Source organism: Pantherophis guttatus, chromosome 1 (genome assembly GCF_059756535.1).
Source record: "Pantherophis guttatus breed Tessera chromosome 1, ASM5975653v1, whole genome shotgun sequence".
Classification (NCBI taxonomy): Eukaryota; Metazoa; Chordata; class Lepidosauria; order Squamata; family Colubridae; genus Pantherophis; species Pantherophis guttatus.
The window spans coordinates 345,001,543-345,022,643 of record NC_142063.1 but is presented as its reverse complement, the minus strand read 5'-3'; the positions used below and the strand labels follow the sequence as shown (position 1 = coordinate 345,022,643).

The following is a 21,101-nucleotide window of genomic DNA, read 5'->3' as shown; positions in this document are numbered from 1 at the left end:
TTTAGTGTAATCTCTAAACAAGCACATTTCTTTCTTATAATAATGTGAATAAAGAGGGTCCTTCAGTGTTCATATAGCTGACCCTGTACTATTCCTACATCATTCACATTACGTTGAAGCACACGCCGACTGCTTCAGTGACTCCATCCAGCCACCTCGTTCTCTGCCGTCCCCTTCTTCTTTTGCCCTCCATCGTTCCCAGCATTAGGTTCTTCTCCAGTGAATACTTTCTTCTCATTAGGTGGCCAAAGCATTTGAGTTTCCTCTTCAGGATCTGACCTTCTAAAGAGCAGTCAGGGTTGATCTCCACTAGGACTGATCGGTTGGATCACCTTGAAGTCCAAGGGACTCGCAGGAGTCTTCTCCAGCATCTCAAAGGTCTCAATTCTCGCAGGAGTCTTCTCCAGCTCCTCAAAGGCCTCAATTCTTTGGCGCTCAGCCTTCCTTATGGTCCAACTTTCACAGCCATACATTGCAACTGTTCTGTCCCCCTTCCTCACACAGGCAAACGTAATACCAAGCACGCCTGCCAATATTTTATTAGGTAAACAGATTAGAATTCTTGGCAGACCAAGGTTTTGGCAGCAAACTGCCGAATGCCTGCCAAGTCAGTTTTCACTCACAGTAAGCGAGAGAGAGTTTATCCTCAGTCCGGTCCAGTAGCAAAAAAGTAATCCATGAAGCAAGAGTTTAGCCAAGGTCCAATCCAAATATGCACAAGCCAGACTTCAGGTAAAGCGATGTGACTCTCAGGTTTTTAACTTTGACCGTCACAAAGCCTGAAGAGCAGCCCCACCCACTTTTATTCCCGGTGGGGCGTGGCTCCGTGACTCAGCTCAATCTCTGGCCCTCCCACACCTCTTCCGTTGCTGCGCACGCTTCTCCCTCCGACGCTGCCTGGGATCAAGCCAGGATTCATCATCCTCGCTCCCTATCAATTGGTGCTCCGATATGCCTTCCTCCAGGCTGTTCCTCCTGGCCTTCGGATGGAACCTGAGGCATTGCCAGAGAGGAGGGTCCTGGAGAGGGAGGCCTTGTCAGTTCCTCCCCATCACCTTCTGAGTCCTCTTCCTCTGTTAGGACAGGCTCGGGAGTCGGGGTCACAACAGCAACTGGGAAAACCATAGCCTTGACTATACGCTCTTTTGTTGGCAGGGTGATGTCCCTGCTTTTTAGTAAGCGGTCTAGATTTGCTATAACTTTCCTCTCCAGGAGCAAGCATCTTTTAATTTCTTGGCTGCAGTCCCCATCTGCGGTGATCTTGGAGCCCAGGAAGATAAAATCTGTCACTACCTCCATTTCTTCCCCATCGGTTTGCCAGGAAGGATAACGCTGAAATAGCATAAAATAGAATTCTTTATTGGCCAAGCGTGATTGGACACCCTAAGGGATTTGTCTCCGGTTCATAAGCTCGCAGTGTACATGCAAATAAACAAAGCGATAGGTCTTCTATCATATAGATCATAGTTACAATCATTAATCATAAGATACAACAAGTGATAAATCATAGATAGGAGAAGGTAGTAGGAAAGGTAAGATGAGAAGGGAGAACCGGTAGTAACATAATGTGAAACCCACTGCTGGATACAGCCCTACTACATGGGTAAATACCGATCACTTTATTGTTTACATATGTACAGTGAGAGCTTATGTCATCATCATCTTCTTCTCTTTTTTTTTTAATTAAAAAGTTTTTTAAAATTTTACACATATTTTCCTTTCCCTCCTCCCCTCTCCTACCCCAACCATCCCCCCCCCCCGGACTTCCCAGAGCAAATCCAGGATATAGCATTTAACAAACATATAAAAAAAAAACATAAGCTAACTATCTATAAATGTATCTCCCTTTTGCACTTTAACTCCCCTTGTTCATATTTAAATATAACTATTTAAACAAGTTATTGCTTGAAAGTAATCAATCCAACTTCGTTCTTGTCCGTTCTTCAATAATAAACAAATCTTCTTTCTTCCAGCATTACACAATCCGAGCCCATTTACAATTAACCATCACATCTCCAACCCTTACAGATATTAACACATTAACAAAATATTTTAACCAATCTCGAATAAATTATATTATAAAAACCTTATTTTTACTTTTTACCCCATACACTTATTTTAATTCTTCCTGGAAACATTCCAATAGCTTTGCATAAACTTATTCATCTTATTCTCTACAAATCCACTAGGTATAATCAAATAACATCTTCACTATTTGATATCTATAAAAAATATTGTAAATATTTCATCATCTTCTTTTAATGACTCCATAATCCCTTGCGGGGTGGAGTTCTGGGCAACTGAATGGAGATGAGTGTTTATTGGCCGGATGCCTTTCCTGTTGCCAGTACAGAGTTTTGTTCGGCAGATATATTCTCATTGTGCCCAGAGAGAGAAATAGCTGCCTCTACTTAGGATGTTTCTGTCCCCAAAGTCAGAAGTCTGGGGCCTGCAGGTAGCTTATACATTGGGCCTTGCTTTGTAGTTCAACCAGTTGAGCTTCCGCCTGCGTCATAGCATTGCTGAAATATGCCCCTGTGTTCACAGATCCTTTTCTTGCATTCCAGGCTGTTCTCCTGCCTCAAGTAGTGACCGGCGTAGTGGTGAACGTGTTGAATGTGATCATGAATACCATTTTCCTGCACACCTTCAAACTGGGCGTGGTGTAAGTGCGACAGATTTTCCCGTTGGCCCAAAGTCTCGGGTTCAAAACCTAACGCTCTTAATTTCTCATGGGTGAAACAGCCCGAGAGGCGGCTTGAAATCTTCCAGAAGACAGGTAGCCCTCGATTTACAGCGGTTCGTTTAGTGACCGTTCGAAGTTAGGACGGCACTGGAAAAATAGCGGCTTAGGACCGTTTTTCACACTTACGACCGTTGCCGCATCCCCATGGTCAGGCGATCAAAATTCAGACGCTTGGCCAACGGACTCATATTTATGACGGTCGCAGTGTCCCGGGGTCAGGTGATCCCCTTTTGCGACATTCTGATGAACAAAGTCAATGGGGAAAGCTGGATTCACTTAACGACTGCAGTGTTATGCTTATCGATAGTGGCAAAAGAGGGGGTACAGTCAGGCATTTAATAGCTGCCTTGTTTAATGATAGAAATTCTGGTCTCTGCTGTGGTTGTAAATCTACCTGTAAGAAGAATGAAGTTGCTAGCTCTCATGAGTTCAGTCAAACAAACATTAAGACTGACTTTCTTTCTCTTTCTCCCTGTCTTTCTTTTTCTCTCTCTCTCTTTCTCTCTCTCTCTCTCTGTCTCTGTTTCTTTCTGTTTTTCTTTCTCTGTTTCTTTGTTTCTCTCTCTGTTTCTTCTCTATTTCTCTTTTTTCCTCTTTCCCTCCTCTCTTTCTTTCTCTCGCTCTTTTCCTCTCTCTGTTTCCCTCTCTCTTTCTGTCTCTCTCTCTTTCCCCCCTCTCTCTTTCCCTCTCTTTTTTCTTTCTCTTTCTCTCTCTGTGTTTCTCTTTCTCTCTCTCTCTTTCCCTCTCTCCTGCCTTTCCTCTTTCTTTATTTCTCTCTTTCTCTTTCTGTTTTTCTTTCCTCCTTTCCCTCTTTCTGTCTCTTTTTCTTTCTCACTCTCACTCTCTTTCTATTTTTCTTTCTCTCTCTCTCTTTCCCTCTCTCTTGCCTTTCCTCTCTCTCTCTCTTTTTCTCTGTCTCTTTCTTTCTGTTTCTTTCTTTCTGTTTTTCTTTGTTTCTTTGTTTCTTCTCTATTTCTCTTTTTTCCTCTTTCCCCCCTCTCTTTCTCTCTCGCTCTTTTCCTCTCTCTGTTTCTCTCTCTCTTTCTGTCTCTCTCTTTCCCCCCTCTCTTTCCCTCTCTTTTTTCTTTCTCTTTCTCTCTCTGTGTTTCTCTTTCTCTCTCTCTCTTTCCTTTCTCCTGCCTTTCCTCTTTCTTTATTTCTCTCTTTCTCTTTTTCTTTCCTCCTTTCCCTCTTTCTGTCTCTTTTTCTTTCTCACTCTCACTCTCTTTCTATTTTTCTTTCTCTCTCTCTCTTTCCCTCTCTCTTGCCTTTCCTCTCTCTCTCTCTTTTTCTCTGTCTCTTTCTTTCTGTTTCTTTCTTTCTGTTTTTCTTTCTGTTTCTTTGTTTCTTCTCTATTTCTCTTTTTTCCTCTTTCCTCCCTCTCTTTCTCTCTCTTGCTCCTTTCCTCTCTCTCTTTCCCTCTCTCTTTCTGTCTCTCTCTCTCTTCCCCCTCTCTCTTTCTCTCTGTTTCTCTTTCTCTCTCTCTCTTTCCCTCTCTCTTGCCTTTCCTCTTTCTCTCTTTCTCTTTTTCTTTCCTCCTTTCCCTCTTTCTATCTCTTTTTCTTTCTCACTCTCTTTCTGTTTCTCTTTCTCTCTCTCTCTTTCCCTCTCTTGCCTTTCCTCTCTCTCTCTCTCTCATTCTCTCTTTTTCTCTTTCTGTTTTTCTTTCCTTCTTTCTCTCTCTTTCTCTCTGTCTCTTTCTCTCTTTTTGTTTCCCTCTTTCTCTCTCTTTCTCTCTTTCTCTTTCTGTTTTTCTTTCCTTCTTTCTCTCTCTCTCTTTGTCTCTCTCTCTCCCTCTGTCTTTCTCTCTCTCCCACAGGGGTTCAGCCTGGGCCAACACCCTTTCACAGAACCTGCAAGCATTTCTGCTCTTCCTCTTCGTCTGGTGGAAAAAGATCCATAAGGAAACCTGGGGAGGTAGGAAAAAGTGGAATATTTTTGCCACCTGGGGAGGGAGGGGGGGGCAACCATTGAGAGAATCACCGGAACAGCTGGCAAAACTTTTGTTCCTCTCTTTTATTTTCGTGAGAAGGAACGCCCTTGTTTTCAGACAGTTATTTATTTATTCTATTTTTATACGGCCCCTCGTCTTACCAAAGTTGACACTGGGTGGGGTACGATAAAGAGCCTTGGTGGTGCAGCGGACTAAAATGCTGTTAAGTAGCACTTAGCTGCCAGTTGCCTGCAATTACTGTGAGTTCGAATCTCACCAGGCTCAAGGTGGACTCAGACTTCCATCCTTCCGAGGTAGGTAAAATGAGGACCCGGATTGTGGGGGCAATAAGCTGACTTTGTATAAAAAAGAACACCGCTTGGGGGGGGGGCGAAAGCCCTACTAAGCAGGTATATACAAAAGTCTGAAGGCTGTTGCTTAACGCATTGTAAGCCGCCCTGAGTCTCCGGAGAAGGGCGGCATATATAAATTGAACCAATAAATAAAATAAATAAAAATAATCCTAACCCACAGGCATAGACACGCTCACAGACACACACCAGATACACATACCGACATCGGCATGCAGACACACAGACACAAATACACAAATAGACACACACACACACAGAAAATACACAAACAGATACACAAACACACTGATGCGCCACAGATACATAGACACACAAACAAGCAGACATAGACAAACTGTGAGGGGGATCTTGGGAGTCCTAGTGGACAATCCCTTAAATATGAGCCATCCGTGTGCAGCAGTTGCCAAAAAAGCCAACGCAGTTCTGGGCTGCATCAACAGAGGGAGAGAATCAAGATTACGTGAAGTGTTAATACCACTTTATAAGGCCTTGGTAAGGCCACACTTGAAATACGGCATCCGGTTTTGGTCGCCACGATGTAAAAAACATGTGGACTCTAGAAAGAGTGCAGAAAAGAGCAACCAAGAGGATTAGGGGACTGGAGGATAAAACATACGAAGAACGGTTGCAGGAACTGGGCATGTCTAGTCTAATGAAAAGAAGGACTAAGGGAGACATGATAGCAGTCTTCCAGTATCTCAGGGGCTGCCCCAAAGAAGAGGGAGTCAAGCTATTCTCCAAAGCACCTGAAGGCAGGACAAGAAGCAATGGGTGGAAACTCATCAAGGAGAGAAGCAACTTAGAACTAAGGAGAAATTTCCTGACAGTGAGAACAATTAACCAGTGGAACTACTTGCCTCCAGAAGTTGTGAATGCTCCAACACTGGAAGTTTTTAAGAAGAAGTTGGATAACCATTTATCTAAAGTGGTGTAGGGTTTCCTGCTTAAGCAGGGGCTGGACTAGATGACCTCCAAGGTCCCTTCCAACTTCATCTATTCTATTCTATTCTATTCTATTCTATTCTATTCTATTCTATTCTATTCTATTCTATTCTATTCTATTCTATTCTAGAAACAAGGAGAAATTTCCTGAAAGTGATAACAATTAATCAGTGGAACAACTTGTCTCCAGAAGTTGTAAATGCTCCAACACTGGAAGTTTTCAATAAGAGATTGGATAACCATTTGTCTGAAATGGTATTGGATCTCCTGCCTAAGCAGGGGGTTGGACTAGAAGACCTCCAAGGTCCCTTCCCACTCTGTTATTCTAATTCTAATTCTAATTCTAAAACAGACACCCACACAGATACACAGACACGCAAACACAGACTCTGCTCCCACACCGGAGACTTTTAAGAAGAGGCTAGTCAACCCTTTGTCTGAAATGGTGCAGGGTTTCCTCCCTGACCAGAGGGTTGGACTAGATGGCCTCCGATGTCCAATGTCCCTTCCAGCTCTGTTATTCTGTTATTGAGACACAAAGACCCACACACAGACACACAAACAGACATAGACCCACGCAGAGGGACCCAGAGACCCAGTCCCCTCGCCCTGACACGGCGGCCATCTTCTTTTACAGGCTGGACGATGGAGTGTTTGCAGGAATGGGGTCCCTTCATCCGGCTGGCCCTGCCCAGCATGTTTATGATCTGCATCGAGTGGTGGACCTTTGAGATCGGGAGCTTCCTGGCAGGTGAGACCCCCTGACCCTTTCTCTCTCTCTCTCTCACCCAGCAGGGGTCTCTTTGTTGTCTCGCTGGGAGAGTTGCTGCTACGGTGAGGTGGAGTTATACAGGTAGTCCTCGACTTACGACCACAACCGAGCCCGAAACGTAGGTCGCTAAGCGAGACACTTGTTAAATGAGTGTTTTAAACAGTCTATTTTAAACGGACACTTGTTAAATGAGGGTTTTAAACAGTGCCCCGTTTTACGACCATCCTTGCCACAGTTGTTAAGTGAAACACTGCAGCTGTTAAGTCAGGAACACGGTTGTTAAGTGAATCGGGCTTTCCCCGTTGATTTTGCCCGTCAGAGGGTCGCCAAAGGGGATCACATGACCCCGGGACACTGCCGCCGTCAGAAGTATGAGTCAGGTGCCAAGAGTTCTGAATTTTGATCACGTGGCCACGGGGATGCTGCAACGGTCGTGAGTGTGAAAAACGCTCATTTTTTTTCAGTGCCGTTGTAACTTTGAACGGTCACTAAGTGAACTGCCGTAAGTCGAGGACTTAGCCCTCAATTTACGGCCAAAACCGAGCCCCAAATTTCTCTGCATGGGCCATGACAATATGGCATTCCATCAGATTGTCTGGTTTTTATCGGTGATGCGACTGGGTTCAAAGGTTTTCCCCAACTGCATCTATTTTAATTATGACGATGGTCGGTCGCAAGGTCAGCCAGATGTTCAGACTGGATTCTGGCATTTTTGTCCATCTATCGAGTCCTTCCAAAGACCTAGAATAGACGGATGTGAATGTTTTAATAATATTCAAGGTTTCGTGGCAAGGATGTAAGCCGTTCCAAGCAAAGCTGCCTTCTGCAATTGACTGATGGTGAATTTGTCAATTCCGATGGGTGAGTGGTGCTCACCCAGCCAGCCAGATGTTCAGACAGCATTTGCCATTTTTGTCCACCTGTCAAGTTCTTCCCAAGCACCTGGGATAGCCAGATGTTGCTGTTTAATAATATTCAAGGTTTCGTGGCAGGATGTAAGCTGTTCCAAGCAAAGCTGCCTTCTGCAATTGACCGATGGGGAATTTGTCAATTCCGATGGCGTTCAAGTGGTGCTCCAGATGTTTTGGGATTGCGCCCAAAACGCCTATCACTTTTGGTACTGCCTTTGCTTTCTCTTGCCACAGTCGTTCTGTTTCTATTTGCGGGTCTTTGTTATTTTTGTGATCTTCTCCAGTTCTTTCTCTTCTCTTCTGCTGTCATGTCTACTATCAGGACTTTTTTGGTTTTTCATATCGAGAAAGTTTTGTGCCTTGTCTGTTTCAATTCTAAAATACCAGAGCAATTTAGCTTTTGTTAGGAAATGAGTATTACCTACCTTGTTGAGTTGGCAATATATAAACCATCAATATAGCTTTAAGTCTGCTGTATTGCATCATACTGTGTCCTGATTGGTTAGCTCTGTAGCCAATCTCCTTATGAGGGAGCTAGAAACATGGTTTGTTTCTCTTTGCCGTTCTTGCTCTCTGATATCTCTGTATGCTACTGTTTGCAAATCCAGAAGAACTGTTTATTGTGAATGACTACGACGACTGGTAAGAAGACTTTGTTATTGGATTATCCCTGGACTGTCGTTTTGCTGTCTCCTGCTTTATATGTGTATGACCTGGACTGTTTATTGGATTGTGCCTTACTATTTCCTGAAAGTAAACACAACTCAGTGTATCTGTGTGTTGGCTGTGCTTATTCGTATCTACTCTCAATCGCTTTCATGTGCACACCCTTGCTATTCAAGGGTTACGCTGCGAATTCCTTAACAGCTTTCTTCATTTATGACGGCTTTCGTGTATTCTTTGGGCCATTTTGTGTGTGGCTTATATGGTGTCTGTTGTACGTGGCTTTTTAGTTGTTGATTGGGGTGTTGATGGCTGGCTATTAAGTTGTTGGTTGTTGTGTCCTTGTGCTGCCAAGCCCCCCGTCTCCTAAATACTTGATAAGCTGGTGATAAATCAGCCCTCCTGTTTGACTGACGAAGCTTCGATTCCTTCCCCGGCTGATTTTGTACCTGCTCGTCCAACAATCTTAGTAGCTGCAAAATGGAATGTTGATCACTTCGCTAATGACCATCCCCACCCTATTGGCCTTCCGAAAAGCGGTGAAGACCTGGCTTTTCCGGCAGGCCTGGGGCCGTTGATCTCGCTCTTGTGATCTGGCGAGATCCGGCCATGAATGGCGTGAATGAGTTTTTAATGTTTTTAATTTTTAAATGTTTTTTATAATGATTTTTTAAAATGTATTGTGAGCCGCCCTGAGTCTTCGGAGAGGGGCGGCATATAAATTGAATTAATTAAATTAAATTAATTAATGACAAATGTTGATGACAAAATTCACGACTGTGTCTATTTTGTGGTCCCACCAGTTCTTGCTTGCAGGCAGATTCTATTTCTTGAATATTTATTTTTGCTACCCTGTTTCCCCAAAAACAAGACCTATCCCAAAAATAAGCCCTAGCATGTTTTTTTTTTTTTTTACGTTTGTGCATAATATAAACCAGTGGTGAAATGTAAAATTTGTTACTACCGGTTCTGTGGGCGTGGCTTGGTGGGTGGGGGTAATATGACTGAGTAGGCGTGGCCAACTTTTTTTTTTTTTACTTTTAAAACCATTTTTTTTTACAACCTCTTTGGCTGAAGAGGTTGTAAAAAATATGCTTTTAAAAGCCTCTGACGATCCCAGCTGACTTGCCTGATCGGCAGAGGCTTTTTTTTTTTTAAGCTTCTGACGATCCCAGCTGACTTGCCTGATCAGCAGAGGCTTTTTTTCCCTTTAAAAACATTTTTTCTATAACCTCTTCAGCGGAAGAGGTTGTAGAAAAAATGCTTTTAAAAGCCTCTGATGATCCCAGCTGAGCCGCGCAATCATCAGAGGCTTTTTTTTTTTTACTTTTAAAAGCATTTTTTCGGCCAAAGAGGTTGTAGAAAAAATGCTTTTTTTAAAATTTCAGCTGGGTAATGGAGTGGGGGGCAGGGATTTTAGCTACCGGTTCTCCGAACCACCCGCCTCCATCGCTACCGGATCAGGTGATCCGGTCCGAACTGGGAGCATTTCATCCCTGATATAAGCCCTATCCCCCCAAAATAGGCCCTACTTAAGAGCCTGCCCATTCCATCTGCTTGTTTGCAGTGCTGTGGCCATGAGGTGGGAGGTGGAGCCGCCGCAAGCACCTCACACCAATTTACCTCAGGGCCTCCGCAGCCAGGCCATCCATGCTCCAACACCTGCCACGTGGCGGCAGCACCAACAGCCATGTGCAGTAGGTGCCCACGTGGCCGCGGGCTCACTTCTTCTGCTCGCTCGCAGCCGCAAGGTGAGGCATGTGTCGGGGCATGGATGGCCTGGCTCCTGGGGCCCTGAGGTAAGCCAGTGCCTGGCGCGTGGAGCACCTCCACCACACTCCGCCTCGCCTCGTGGTCACGGCACTGGTGTGTTGTTCGGTCTCCTGCTCCGTTGTGGCCGCGAGCAAGCAGAAGAAGTGGGCCGGTGGCCATGTAGAGTCCTGCTGGATGGGGCTGGAAGGCGAGGCAGGTGTCGGGGTGTGGGTGGCCTGGCTGCAGGGGCTCTGAGGTAAACTGGGGTGGGGTGTGTGAGGCACTTCTACCCCCCTGCCTCGTGGCAGCGGCTCTAGCATACCACGCGGCCTCCTGTCCCGTCTCCCCGCCACAAGCAAGCAGAAGAAGTGGGCCTCCTGTACATGGAAAAAAAATAAGACATCTCCCGAAAATAAGCCCTTTTGAGGCCCAAAAGAAAATAAGACCCGGTCTTATTTTTGGGGAAACACGGGTATTACCGTTCAATCTGCCGCTTGTCTCACTGTTTTGTGTAACTCTTCTGAATCTCTACCAGGGTGGATTTGATTTAAATCGAGTTGATTTAAATCACAATTTAAATCATGATTTAAATCCCTAGTATAAAAAGGCTTGATTTAAATCAACTCGATTTAAATCATAATTTTTAAAGAGCAACTGTCATCTCTGCTACTCCTTTGACCCACCGTTGACTCACCGATAGTCCCAGTGTTGCAGAATATACAGCCTCTTGCTACATAACTAAGCTCCATTTCATGCTGAATAAACTAAATTATTTATGTATCTTAAATAGAAAACTATCTTACGATAGATTTTTACCCCAAAAGTTTTTTATTAAAATAAATTCGATAAAAATAAAAAAAAAATTGATTTAAATAAAAAAAAATCCGATTTAAATAAAAAAAATCTGATTTTTTGATTTTTTTAAAAAAATCATTTTTTAAAAAAAATTTGATTTATATGCCGCCCTTCTCCGGAGACTCAGGGCGGCTTACAGTGCGTTAAGCAATAGCCTTCATCCTTTTGTATATTTATACAAAGTCAGCTTATTGCCCCCACAAACTGGGTCCTCATTTTACCTATCTTAGAAAGGATGGAAGGCTGAGTCGACCTTGAGCCTGGCGAGATTCGAACCTGCAGTAATTGCAGGCAGCTGTGTTAATAACAGGGTGCTTTAAACCACTGTACTATTTTTATCCACCCTGATCTCTACCATGTTTCTCTCCTATCAGGGTTAATGAGTACGGTGGAATTAGGAGCTCAGTCCATCATCTACGAACTGTCGACCATCGCATATTTGGTAAGAATTTGCTAAATTCGGAGGGCGGGGAAGGAGAAAGAATGAACACCTATGGGAGACTGTGAGAAGCAGGAAGCATTATGTAAAACGGAAAATTGCTCGTTGCGTCTCAAGACATATGGGACAACAAGTCCTCTGCAACAGCAAAGCTCATTGCTAGGGTTAAAAAAATTAATAGAAAGTAAAGATTTACAGTATTATCTTGGTCCACAAGGGCTTTGAAACCCATCGAATTTGGTACAGGTAGGCCTCGACTTACGACCACAGTTGAGCCCAAAATTTCTGATGCTGAGCGAGACCATTGTTAAGTGAGTTTTGCCCCATTTTATGACTTTTCTCTCCAAACGGGTGAAAAACCAAGGACTTCACTCACACAAGCTTTTTCTCAGCTGCCACAGGGGATGAGCGTGGCCTCCAGTGTCCGCGTGGGGAACGCCTTGGGCGCCGGGGATGCTGACCAAGCCAAGAGGTCGTGCATCATGGCCCTCCTTTGCACCGGTGTGTATGTCTCTTTAAGCCAAGGAGGGGGTGGGGTTCATGCCGGCTGGGGAATCCTGGGAGTTGAAGATAGAGATGGATGGATGGATGGATGGATGGATGGATGGATAATGATAGATAGATAGATAGATAGATAGATAGATAGATAGATAGATAGATAGATAGATAGATTAGGTAGATACAGATAGATACATAGATTCAGAATGATTGATAGGTAGTTAGATTTGAGATGGATGGATGGATGGATGAAGATAGATAGATAGATAGATAGATAGATAGATAGATAGATAGATAGATAGATAGAGAAATGGATGGGTAAATGATAGAAGGATAAGATAGAGATGGATGGATGGATGGATAATGATAGATAGATAGATAGATAGATAGATAGATAGATAGATAGATAGATAGATAGATAGATAGATAGATAGATACAGATAGATACATAGATTCAGAATGATTGATAGGTAGTTAGATTTGAGATGGATGGATGGATGGATGAAGATAGATAGATAGATAGATAGATAGATAGATAGATAGATAGATAGAGAAATGGATGGGTAAATGATAGAAGGATAAGATAGAGATGGATGGATGGATGGATAATGATAGATAGATAGAAAGATAGATAGATAGATAGATAGATAGATAGATAGATAGATAGATAGATAGATAGATAGATAGATTAGATAGATACAGATAGATACAGATAGATACATAGATTCAGAATGATTGATAGGTAGTTAGATTTGAGATGGATGGATGGATGGATGAAGATAGATAGATAGATAGATAGATAGATAGATAGATAGATAGATAGATAGAGATTAGATAGATACAGATAGATACATAGGTTCAGAATGATTGATAGGTAGTTAAATTTGAGATGAATGGATGGATGGATGGATGGATGGATGAAGATAGATAGATAGATAGATAGATAGATAGATAGATAGATAGATAGAGAAATAGATAGAGAAATGGATGGGTAAATGATATAAGGATAAGATAGAGATAGGGATGGATGGATAATGATAGAGATAAATTAGATAGATACAAATTGATAGATACATAGATTCAGAATGATTGATAGATAGGTAGTTAGATTTGAGATGGATAGATGGATGGATGAAGATAAATAGAGAGAGAGAGAGAGCGAAATAGAGAAATAGATAGAGAAATGGATGAGTAAATGATAGAAGGATAAGATAGAGATAGGGATGGATACATGGGTGGATGGATAAAGATAGATAGATAGATAGATAGATAGATAGATAGATAGATAGATAGATAGATAGATGATAGATTGATTCAGAATGATTGATAGATAGGTAGTTAGATAGATATGAATGATGGATAGATAGGTAATTCGATAGATAGGTATATAGATAAATATGGAGAGGGAGATCTTACTTTGACTCCCTTGGCTTCTTTAACTCCCAATTTATCCCTCCCCACTTGAAAAATGCCTTGGACGACACCCCCCACAGCCACCCTCCCAAGGCATCGTTTGGGGTCCTTAGAGTAGCGAAGGGGTGTGTGTGACTGAAACCCTTGGCACATGCCCCCACCCCACCCCCCCGGGACCCACATTTCAGACCCTAACCCTCCCCTCTGCCTTCCCAGGGGTCCTTGCGGTGGTTTTCGCGGCGCTGCTGGCGGCCCTGAAGGACGTGGTGGCCTACATCTTCACGGACGACAAGTGAGCGCCTCTCCTTGTTTTTTTTTTCCTCTTTTTCTCAAGACGCCCCAGGAAGGGAAGGGAAGGGAGGCAGGAATGGGAGTCTGCCCGTCATGCCTTTGCGTGTACAGGCTGTCCTCGATTTACAACCGGTTGTTTAACGACCATTCGAACTTACGACGGAGCCGCCAAAACTTGCTTACTAAAACTGTTTCCAAAGTTGTGATGACACACACACAAACACACACAAACAGGGCCAGTCGATGCGATGGTCGTAAGTGCGAGGACTGGCCATAAATCTTTTTTTTAAGTGCTGTTGTAACTTTGAACGGATGCCAAATGAATGTTTGTAAGTTTAAGGCTACCTATATTTTCCAATGGACTTTTTCCCGTGCTGTTCTGCCCCAGCTACGGACCCCAAAGAATGCAGCAGACACAAAGTTTGTACAAAACTTAATTTACTAAAATAACTCAAGTCTTTTTCAAAACAAAGGCTGTTAATAAACTTTCTTAACAGCCTACAAGAAACCAAAGATAAAGTAATCACAATCTTACTAAGGTTGGCAGAAAGCCCAGAAGCAATTTGCAGAGAATCCAGACGCGAAGGACAATGAACTAAAGTTGTTCCCTACAAATTGCTTCAGTCGGCGTTCCTCCTTAAATAGGCTAAGGGAGTGGCCAATTAGCCCCAAGCCTTACTCTCGAGACCTCCTCCTGAGGAGCCACTCCTGCCTTTTGGCCACTCTGCGCGCCCGTGCATCGAGAAGAGGCTCCTCCTCTTCTTCCTCTTCACCCATGGAAGCTTCTGGAGGTTCTGAAGGCCCTGGCTGAGTCCCTGCCTCTGGCACCACATCTTCTCCAGCCTCCTCATTGTTCGACTCGAGTGCCAGCTGCACAGGCTGCTGGTGCAACACCACACCAGCCTCCTCGCTGTCAGAGTCAGCTACAATCCACACAGGCCGCTGACGGGCCACAACATGTGCACACTTTAGAACTCAGATCTCCTTATATATATATATCTTTTTCCCTCAATAGAGAGATTGTTGCTTTGGTCTCCAAAGTTATGCTGATTTTCTCACCCTTTCACCTGTTCGATGCCACGGCGGTGAGTTTCCGGCGTTGCGCAATGCCACGGGTTGGGGGTGGGTGGGATGCTCTTGGCGCCCAAACGGACTTTGTAGCCCTGAGGACTAGAAACCTGCTCCTTTTAAAAGTTAAAAAAAAAAGAACTTTTATTAAGTTCTCTCTCTTTTTTTTTTTTGAACTTTTAAAAGGAGGAGGTTTCTAGTCCTCATGATTACAAATAGATCCCGTTCCGGTGGAAATCGTAGCGGTTGGATAAATGACTTTTTTATGACTGCTTTTATTTGGATTTTAGCCCTCAGGGGAGTCCTAGCATTGGCAGGACCTGAAGTGCGAGCAGATTGTGTGGGTCAGAAGAAAGTAATATTTTGAGGTGTGGGGCCCAGGTTACCTCAGATTCAGACGTACAATCTACTTGCCTGCAAGGCAGGATCAGTGAATATTGATTGGGAGGTCAGAACAGGACATCATGCAGAGACACACCAGGAGGGTCTCTCCTGCAGGTCGAAGTGGGCTCTCAACCCCTATAGGTAGTCCTCAACTTATGACCGCAATTGAGGCCAAAAATCCCTGTTGCTAAGCGAGACGGTTGTTAAGTGAGCTTTGTCCCATTTTACAACTTTTCTTGCCACGGTTGTTAAGTGAGTCGCTGCAGCTGTTCGGTTACTAGCACAGTTGTTGAGCGAATCGGGCATCCCCGATTGCTGGTCAGAAGATCGCAAAAGGGGATCACGTGATCTGGGGACACTGCGACCGTCATAAATATGAGTCAGTGTCCAAGCATCTGAATTTTGATCACGTGATCATGGGGGAACGCTGCGACAGTCGTTAAGTGTGAAAAATGGCCCTAAGTCATTTTGTTCAGTGCCGTTGTAACTTTGAACGGTCACTAAATGAACTGTTGTAAGTCGAGGACTACCTATACTAGTTGAGATGCCAGAACAGGGCATCATGCAGAGACACGCCAGGAGAGCCCCCCCTCCCCCTTGCAGGTGGATGGCGGCTCTAAAATCGTAGAAACTTTTGAAAACGGATTTGTGTCTTTTGCGGCAGCCGCATTTCCTGGGCTTATTCCAAGCAGCTCAACAGAATGTGCCTGTTTTTGGGACAACAACCTTGTGAGGTAGGCCAGCCGAGTGGGATTTTAAGCCATCCTTATCTCAGGATTGAGTGACGCTTCTCGGAGACTCTTTTAGAGGATTGCCCTAACCTCCCTGCTCTGCCTCCATTCGCCAGGCCACTTGCGGAGGGGTGCTGAGGGGCGCCGGCAAGCAGAAAATTGGCGCCATCGCCAACGCGGTGGGCTACTACGTCATCGGGTTGCCCATCGGGATTACGCTGATGTTCGTGTACAAGCTGGGCGTCATGGGTGAGCCGGCCAGGAGATGCCGTTTCCCCTTTGCAATCTGTCCTCCTCCAGATGTTTGGCTCGGTCTGTGGGACTCTTAAGAGCACCAGCCAGATGTGCCTCGTGCAGTGTTTGAGATCCCCTTGAGGAGTCACAGTGGGTTCCCTGCCCATCCGGTGGCAGTGAGTTCCACAGGCAAACTCACTAAAATAGTGTTTCTCAACCTCAGCGGTTTTTAAGAGGGGTGGGCTTCAACTCCCAGAATTCCCCAGTTAGCATGCTTTAAGAGGGGTGGGCTTCCACTCCCAGAATTCCCCAGCCAGCATGCTTTAAGAGGGGTGGACTTCCACTCCCAGAATTCCCCAGCCAGCATGCTTTAAGAGGGGTGGGCTTCAACTCCCAGAATTCCCCAGCCAGCATGCTTTAAGAGGGGTGGACTTCCACTCCCAGAATTCCCCAGCCAGCATGCTTTAAGAGGGGTGGACTTCAACTCCCAGAATTCCCCAGCCATCATGCTTTAAAATGGGCGGACTTCAAGTCCCAGAATTCCCTAGCCGGCAATCCCCTCCTCAGCCCAGAGTAATTTTGATGCAACCCACTTCGCAGGGTTGTTATGGGGGAAAACGGGAGGAGGCTTTTATACACAGCTTTAAATTCTAGTCTAGGCAATGTTTCTCAATCTTAGCCACTTTAAGACAGGTGGACTTCAACTCCCAGGATTCCCATGGGAATTGTAGTCTACCCGTCTTAAAGCTGCAGAGGTTGAGAAACAGGGCTCTGTAGTCAACCTCTTGCTCTCCTTGCAGGCCTGTGGACCGGTTTAATTGTCTGCATCTCTCTGCAAGCCGCATCCTTCTTGGTTGTCGTCTTACGCATGAACTGGAAAAAAGCCGCCGAAGAGGTAAATCTCTGCCTGCAGATTTGATCGCGCCTTGTCCTCAGTAGTACCAGCTGAGGAATGGGTTCATGGGCTTGGCTCAGAACAGCAGCAAACCATGAACTACTATGGCACGGGTAGTCAAACTTGATTTCATTGAGGACCGCATCAGGGTTGTGTTTGACCTTGAGGGGGCGTGGTGGGCGTGGTCAGGGCCAGCTCAACGTCACTCGTGTCTGGGCGCGGAGGCCCGAGCACTCTGCCAGCGAAAACGGAGCTCGGGCCGGCCGCATGCAGCCCTCCCGAGCTCCATTTTCACTGGCAGTGGCACCACGGACCGGTCCTTTGCTGTTTCCAGGGCAGCCCTGCGGGCCAGATCTAAGGACCCCGTGGGCCGGATCCACCCCCCGGGCCTTGAGTTTAACACTCTGTACTATGGCATCCTGGCTCTTCACACAGTCTTCAATTTTATTCTGCTTGTTTGTTTCTCTTAGGCTCAGATTCGAGCTGGACTAACAGTCAGACAAGGAAGTGCTGAGGATTCTGTTAGTGCAGGTAAAAATGGCCTATCCCTTACTCTTTGTGTGATGTGATGTGACGTGTGTGGTTTTCAAAAGGAAGCCTTTTTGTTTTTTTTAACAGAATGTGAAAAACTTTTGAAGAACTTTTAAAAGCACCCGTTGGCTCTTAACAAGGTTTATTCAATGTATTTATTCACTGACTGCATTTTACATTTGGTCAATGCAAGGCCATCTATTTTATTTATTTCTCTGGATTCCACCTTTATTATTTTTGCAAATAATTCAAGATGGCGAATATATCCAATACGCCTTCCTCTTTTTCCCCACCAGAACAATCCTGTGAGGTGGGTTGGGATGAGACAGTAAGTGACCCAGTTGTGGTTCTTAGGCCAGGCCTACTGTGTATTCACCAGCATCAGATGGCCATGTCGAGCGTATCAATCAGTAACGTTTACTCCTTTGCATGTGGTCTATACACAGATTATCTTGCGATGAATTTGGAGGTGCCCAACGGAGATACCCTCAGTTGTCTTGTCCACCCGGGTGAAAACTTAGGGGATCATCAACCCTTTCCTGGTGAAGAGATGCCCCAGTTTATCACTTCTCCGACACCAGGTGCCTTATCCTGCAAGCAACTTCTTCTCCGGCGTGGACTGGCCTTGCTGTTAGCCGTTGCCATCTTGGTTTTGGGGGTTCTCATCCATCTCCTGCTCTGAGAACTGTACAGCATGGGAGGACTGGACAGGGCAGCCTGTTGGAAGGGGAGACCTTCTCACCTCATCAGTGTTCATCCCAGAGGATCCAAAAGTGATCCAGCTTGGATCTGATCCCGAGGGACAGTTGCTCCTCTACCATCGGCCTGGACTAACCCGCTGGACGTGATTTCTCAACATGATGGAAAGACTTAACTCGCCTTTAAAGGTGTTTGGGAAATCACATTGGAATAAATCCAGGTGTTTAAAAAAATTTTTTTTTTAAAAAAAATGGTGTTTTGTATTTTAACTTTTTTGGAATAAAATAAAAATAGATATTAAAAAAGAAAGAAAAAAACCCCACATTGGAATAAATCCAGGTGTCTTCTGTACACGTTCATTGATAAAATTCCTGTTTTTAAGAAAACTGTTGAAGGTTTGATTGACCACTCATGGTTTCCATCAGCTATCAGGGTACCAAGTAATATAACCACAGCAATCAAAACTCAGGCGGATAGATTCCTCAAATAATACATTTATTGGATATATCATATTGGCACAGGCTGGTGAAAGCTGACTCTGAAGGTTTCCGCGGTTTTCACCTAATAAAAAGTAAACGTTTGTTACTTTCTCAAAACTATTAGTCACATGGTCCAATCAAGGCACTGTCTGGTTGCCTGGTGACATCACTCCTCCTCCCTGTGACCAGATGCGAGAACGTCCTTGGTTCCCAAGAGAAAGCATTTTATTTTGACTACACAACCCCAGCTATCTCTAATCTCTTCCCCCCTCCCCACCCTCATCCCTCAGCTCCGATGTGGCAGCACTGAAGCTTCTAGTTTGCTTCGGTTAGGTCAGCTTCAGGGTTTCCATCAGCAATGTTAATGCTGTGCTCCTAGGAGGTCCCCAGATGTGGTCAAAAAAGTCAAGATGGCAGCTTTGATGAGTCGACAAAAGCTCCCGATTTTTGATGTGCATAAAAACGGTGAATTTCCATGGTGCTGTTGGAGCCATCTCCTCTTCTTCCTTCTTTTGTGTTTCTTCTTTTGTGATTAATTTTGTTTCTTCTTCTTCCTCTCCTCCTCCTCTTCTTCTCTTCTTTTCCTCTTCCTCCTCCTTCTATTCTTTCTTCTTCCTTCTTTTCTTCTTTTGTGTTTCTTTTGTTTCTTCTTTTGTTCTCCTCCTCCTCCTCCTTCCCCTTCCCCTCTTCCTCCCTCCTACTTTCCCCACAATTATGGACTTCTCCAAACTTCTAAAACACATCATATGTCCAAAATAGGATTGTTTGAGCTTGCTCACTGATGTTTTGAGCGAGAACTCTGGGTTGATTTATTTCAATGATCCATCAAGTTGTTTTCATGGCTTTCCATGATCTTCTCAGGAATCTTCTCCAGCATCCATAATTCAAAGGAATCCTTCCCCAATGTGTTTCTTCAAGTCTTCCAGTGATGTTCCCATTAGCATTGTGACTGAGTCCCCTCCACCTGGCTATTAGTTGTCCTCTTTTCTTCCAGCTTTTCTAGCATAAGAGCTTCTCCTCAAGAGAGCTGGGTCTTCCAGTTTGATTATATGCCATCAATTCAGTGTCATCTCTTAGTGACCTCATAGATACCATGTTTTCCTAAAAATAAGACCGGGTCTTATATTAATTTTTGCTCCAAAGAATTAGGGCTTATTTTCTGGTTAGGTCTTATTTTGGGGGAAATACGGTATTAAATGCATCCATCTGGCTGACAATCTTAACGGGGGGTTATTTTGGGGGTAGGGCTTATATTACGAGCATCCTGAAAAATCATGCTAGGACTTATTTTCTGATTGGGTCTTATTTTCGGGGAAACAGGGTAATATTTTTCTCCAGGAAGATCTGTCCCCAATTTAATCTTTCAGTTCTTCCAATGGTGGCCCCATAATTTGAGTCCCTCAACCTTACTGTTGGTTGTCTTCTTCTCCCACCTTTCCCAGTATCAGAGAGTCTTCTTCTCCAGAAAGTTGGGTCTTCACATCATGGGATGATTTGAACCTGGTCATTTGTGTCTCGAGGGAGAACTCTGCGTTGACTTGTTTGATGATCTATTGGTTGGTTTTCTTGACCATCCGTGGTCCTCTCAGTTGTCTTCTCCAACACCAAAGTTCTAAGTCTTCAATACTCTTCCTTTCCTTCTTCACCAAAGTCCCAACTTTCTATAGATGGTCACAGGGAAAACCGTGTTTTGCACGATTCTGGTCTTTCTAGGTGGAGACACATCCCAACATCTGGATATCTTCTCCAAGATTGAGCGTTACTCCGCGTAGTATTTCTTAACGGTTTATTTTTTTTAACTCTGGATGGTTCGTCTTCAAAGGCCATTCTAGTCACAAGGACTGACGCACGCCATTATTTCCCTAAAGTTCCAAAATAATATAGCCGTGATGGAGAACCTATGGCACGCGTGCCACATGTGGCACGTGGAGCCGTATCTGTGGGCACGCAAGTGTTACCCTAGCTCAGTGCGCCGGCCAGCTGATTTTCAGGCCTTAAGGGCCTACCGGATGGCCTCGAGGTGGATGGGTGGGGAAGGCCATTTTCACACTCTCCAGGCTCCAAGAAAACCTCTGGCGCCTGGGGAGGGCAAAAAACAGGCCTACCCGGCCCACCGGTAATCTTTTTGCCATCGCATGACAAAAGCGGGAGAAGTGCGGGGGGGGGTCGTGCACAAATGTGTGGGGGCGGGGCACGGGTGCGATTGAATTATGAGTGTGGGCATGTGCATGCATGATCCCCCCCGCACTCCCTCGCTTTTGGCATGCAATGACAAAAAGGTTAGCCATCACTGTAATATAGCAAAAGTCAGTCAGCTAATGTCAAGACATGAACCTACCAAAAAAACCTAAATTCTCACTTTCTGACCCCATAAAATTTCTTAGTCTCTCTAAAAAGAGATACTTTAAATATGGGTAGTCCTTGACTTATGACCACAATTGAATGCTGGTCATTAAGTAGGTCTCCATGTGACTGCACCCAATTTTTCCAT

At 44.6% G+C, this 21,101-nt stretch overlaps 1 protein-coding gene across 1 annotated transcript in view; it reads left to right on the top strand.

The window, feature by feature from the left end:
- The window catches only part of SLC47A1 (solute carrier family 47 member 1), a 45,692-nt gene extending 27,227 nt beyond the window's left edge, over positions 1–18,465 (top strand). The window contains exons 7-17 of the mRNA XM_060685626.2: positions 2,568–2,665; positions 4,566–4,663; positions 6,633–6,746; positions 11,323–11,390; positions 11,780–11,888; positions 13,515–13,590; positions 14,605–14,674; positions 15,889–16,021; positions 16,807–16,901; positions 17,372–17,432; positions 17,879–18,465. Coding sequence (XP_060541609.2) covers positions 2,568–2,665; positions 4,566–4,663; positions 6,633–6,746; positions 11,323–11,390; positions 11,780–11,888; positions 13,515–13,590; positions 14,605–14,674; positions 15,889–16,021; positions 16,807–16,901; positions 17,372–17,432; positions 17,879–18,114 — 1,158 coding nt within the window. The 3' untranslated portion in view covers positions 18,115–18,465. The remainder of the gene's footprint in view (positions 1–2,567; positions 2,666–4,565; positions 4,664–6,632; positions 6,747–11,322; positions 11,391–11,779; positions 11,889–13,514; positions 13,591–14,604; positions 14,675–15,888; positions 16,022–16,806; positions 16,902–17,371; positions 17,433–17,878) is intronic.
- Positions 18,466–21,101: the final 2,636 nt, after the last annotated feature.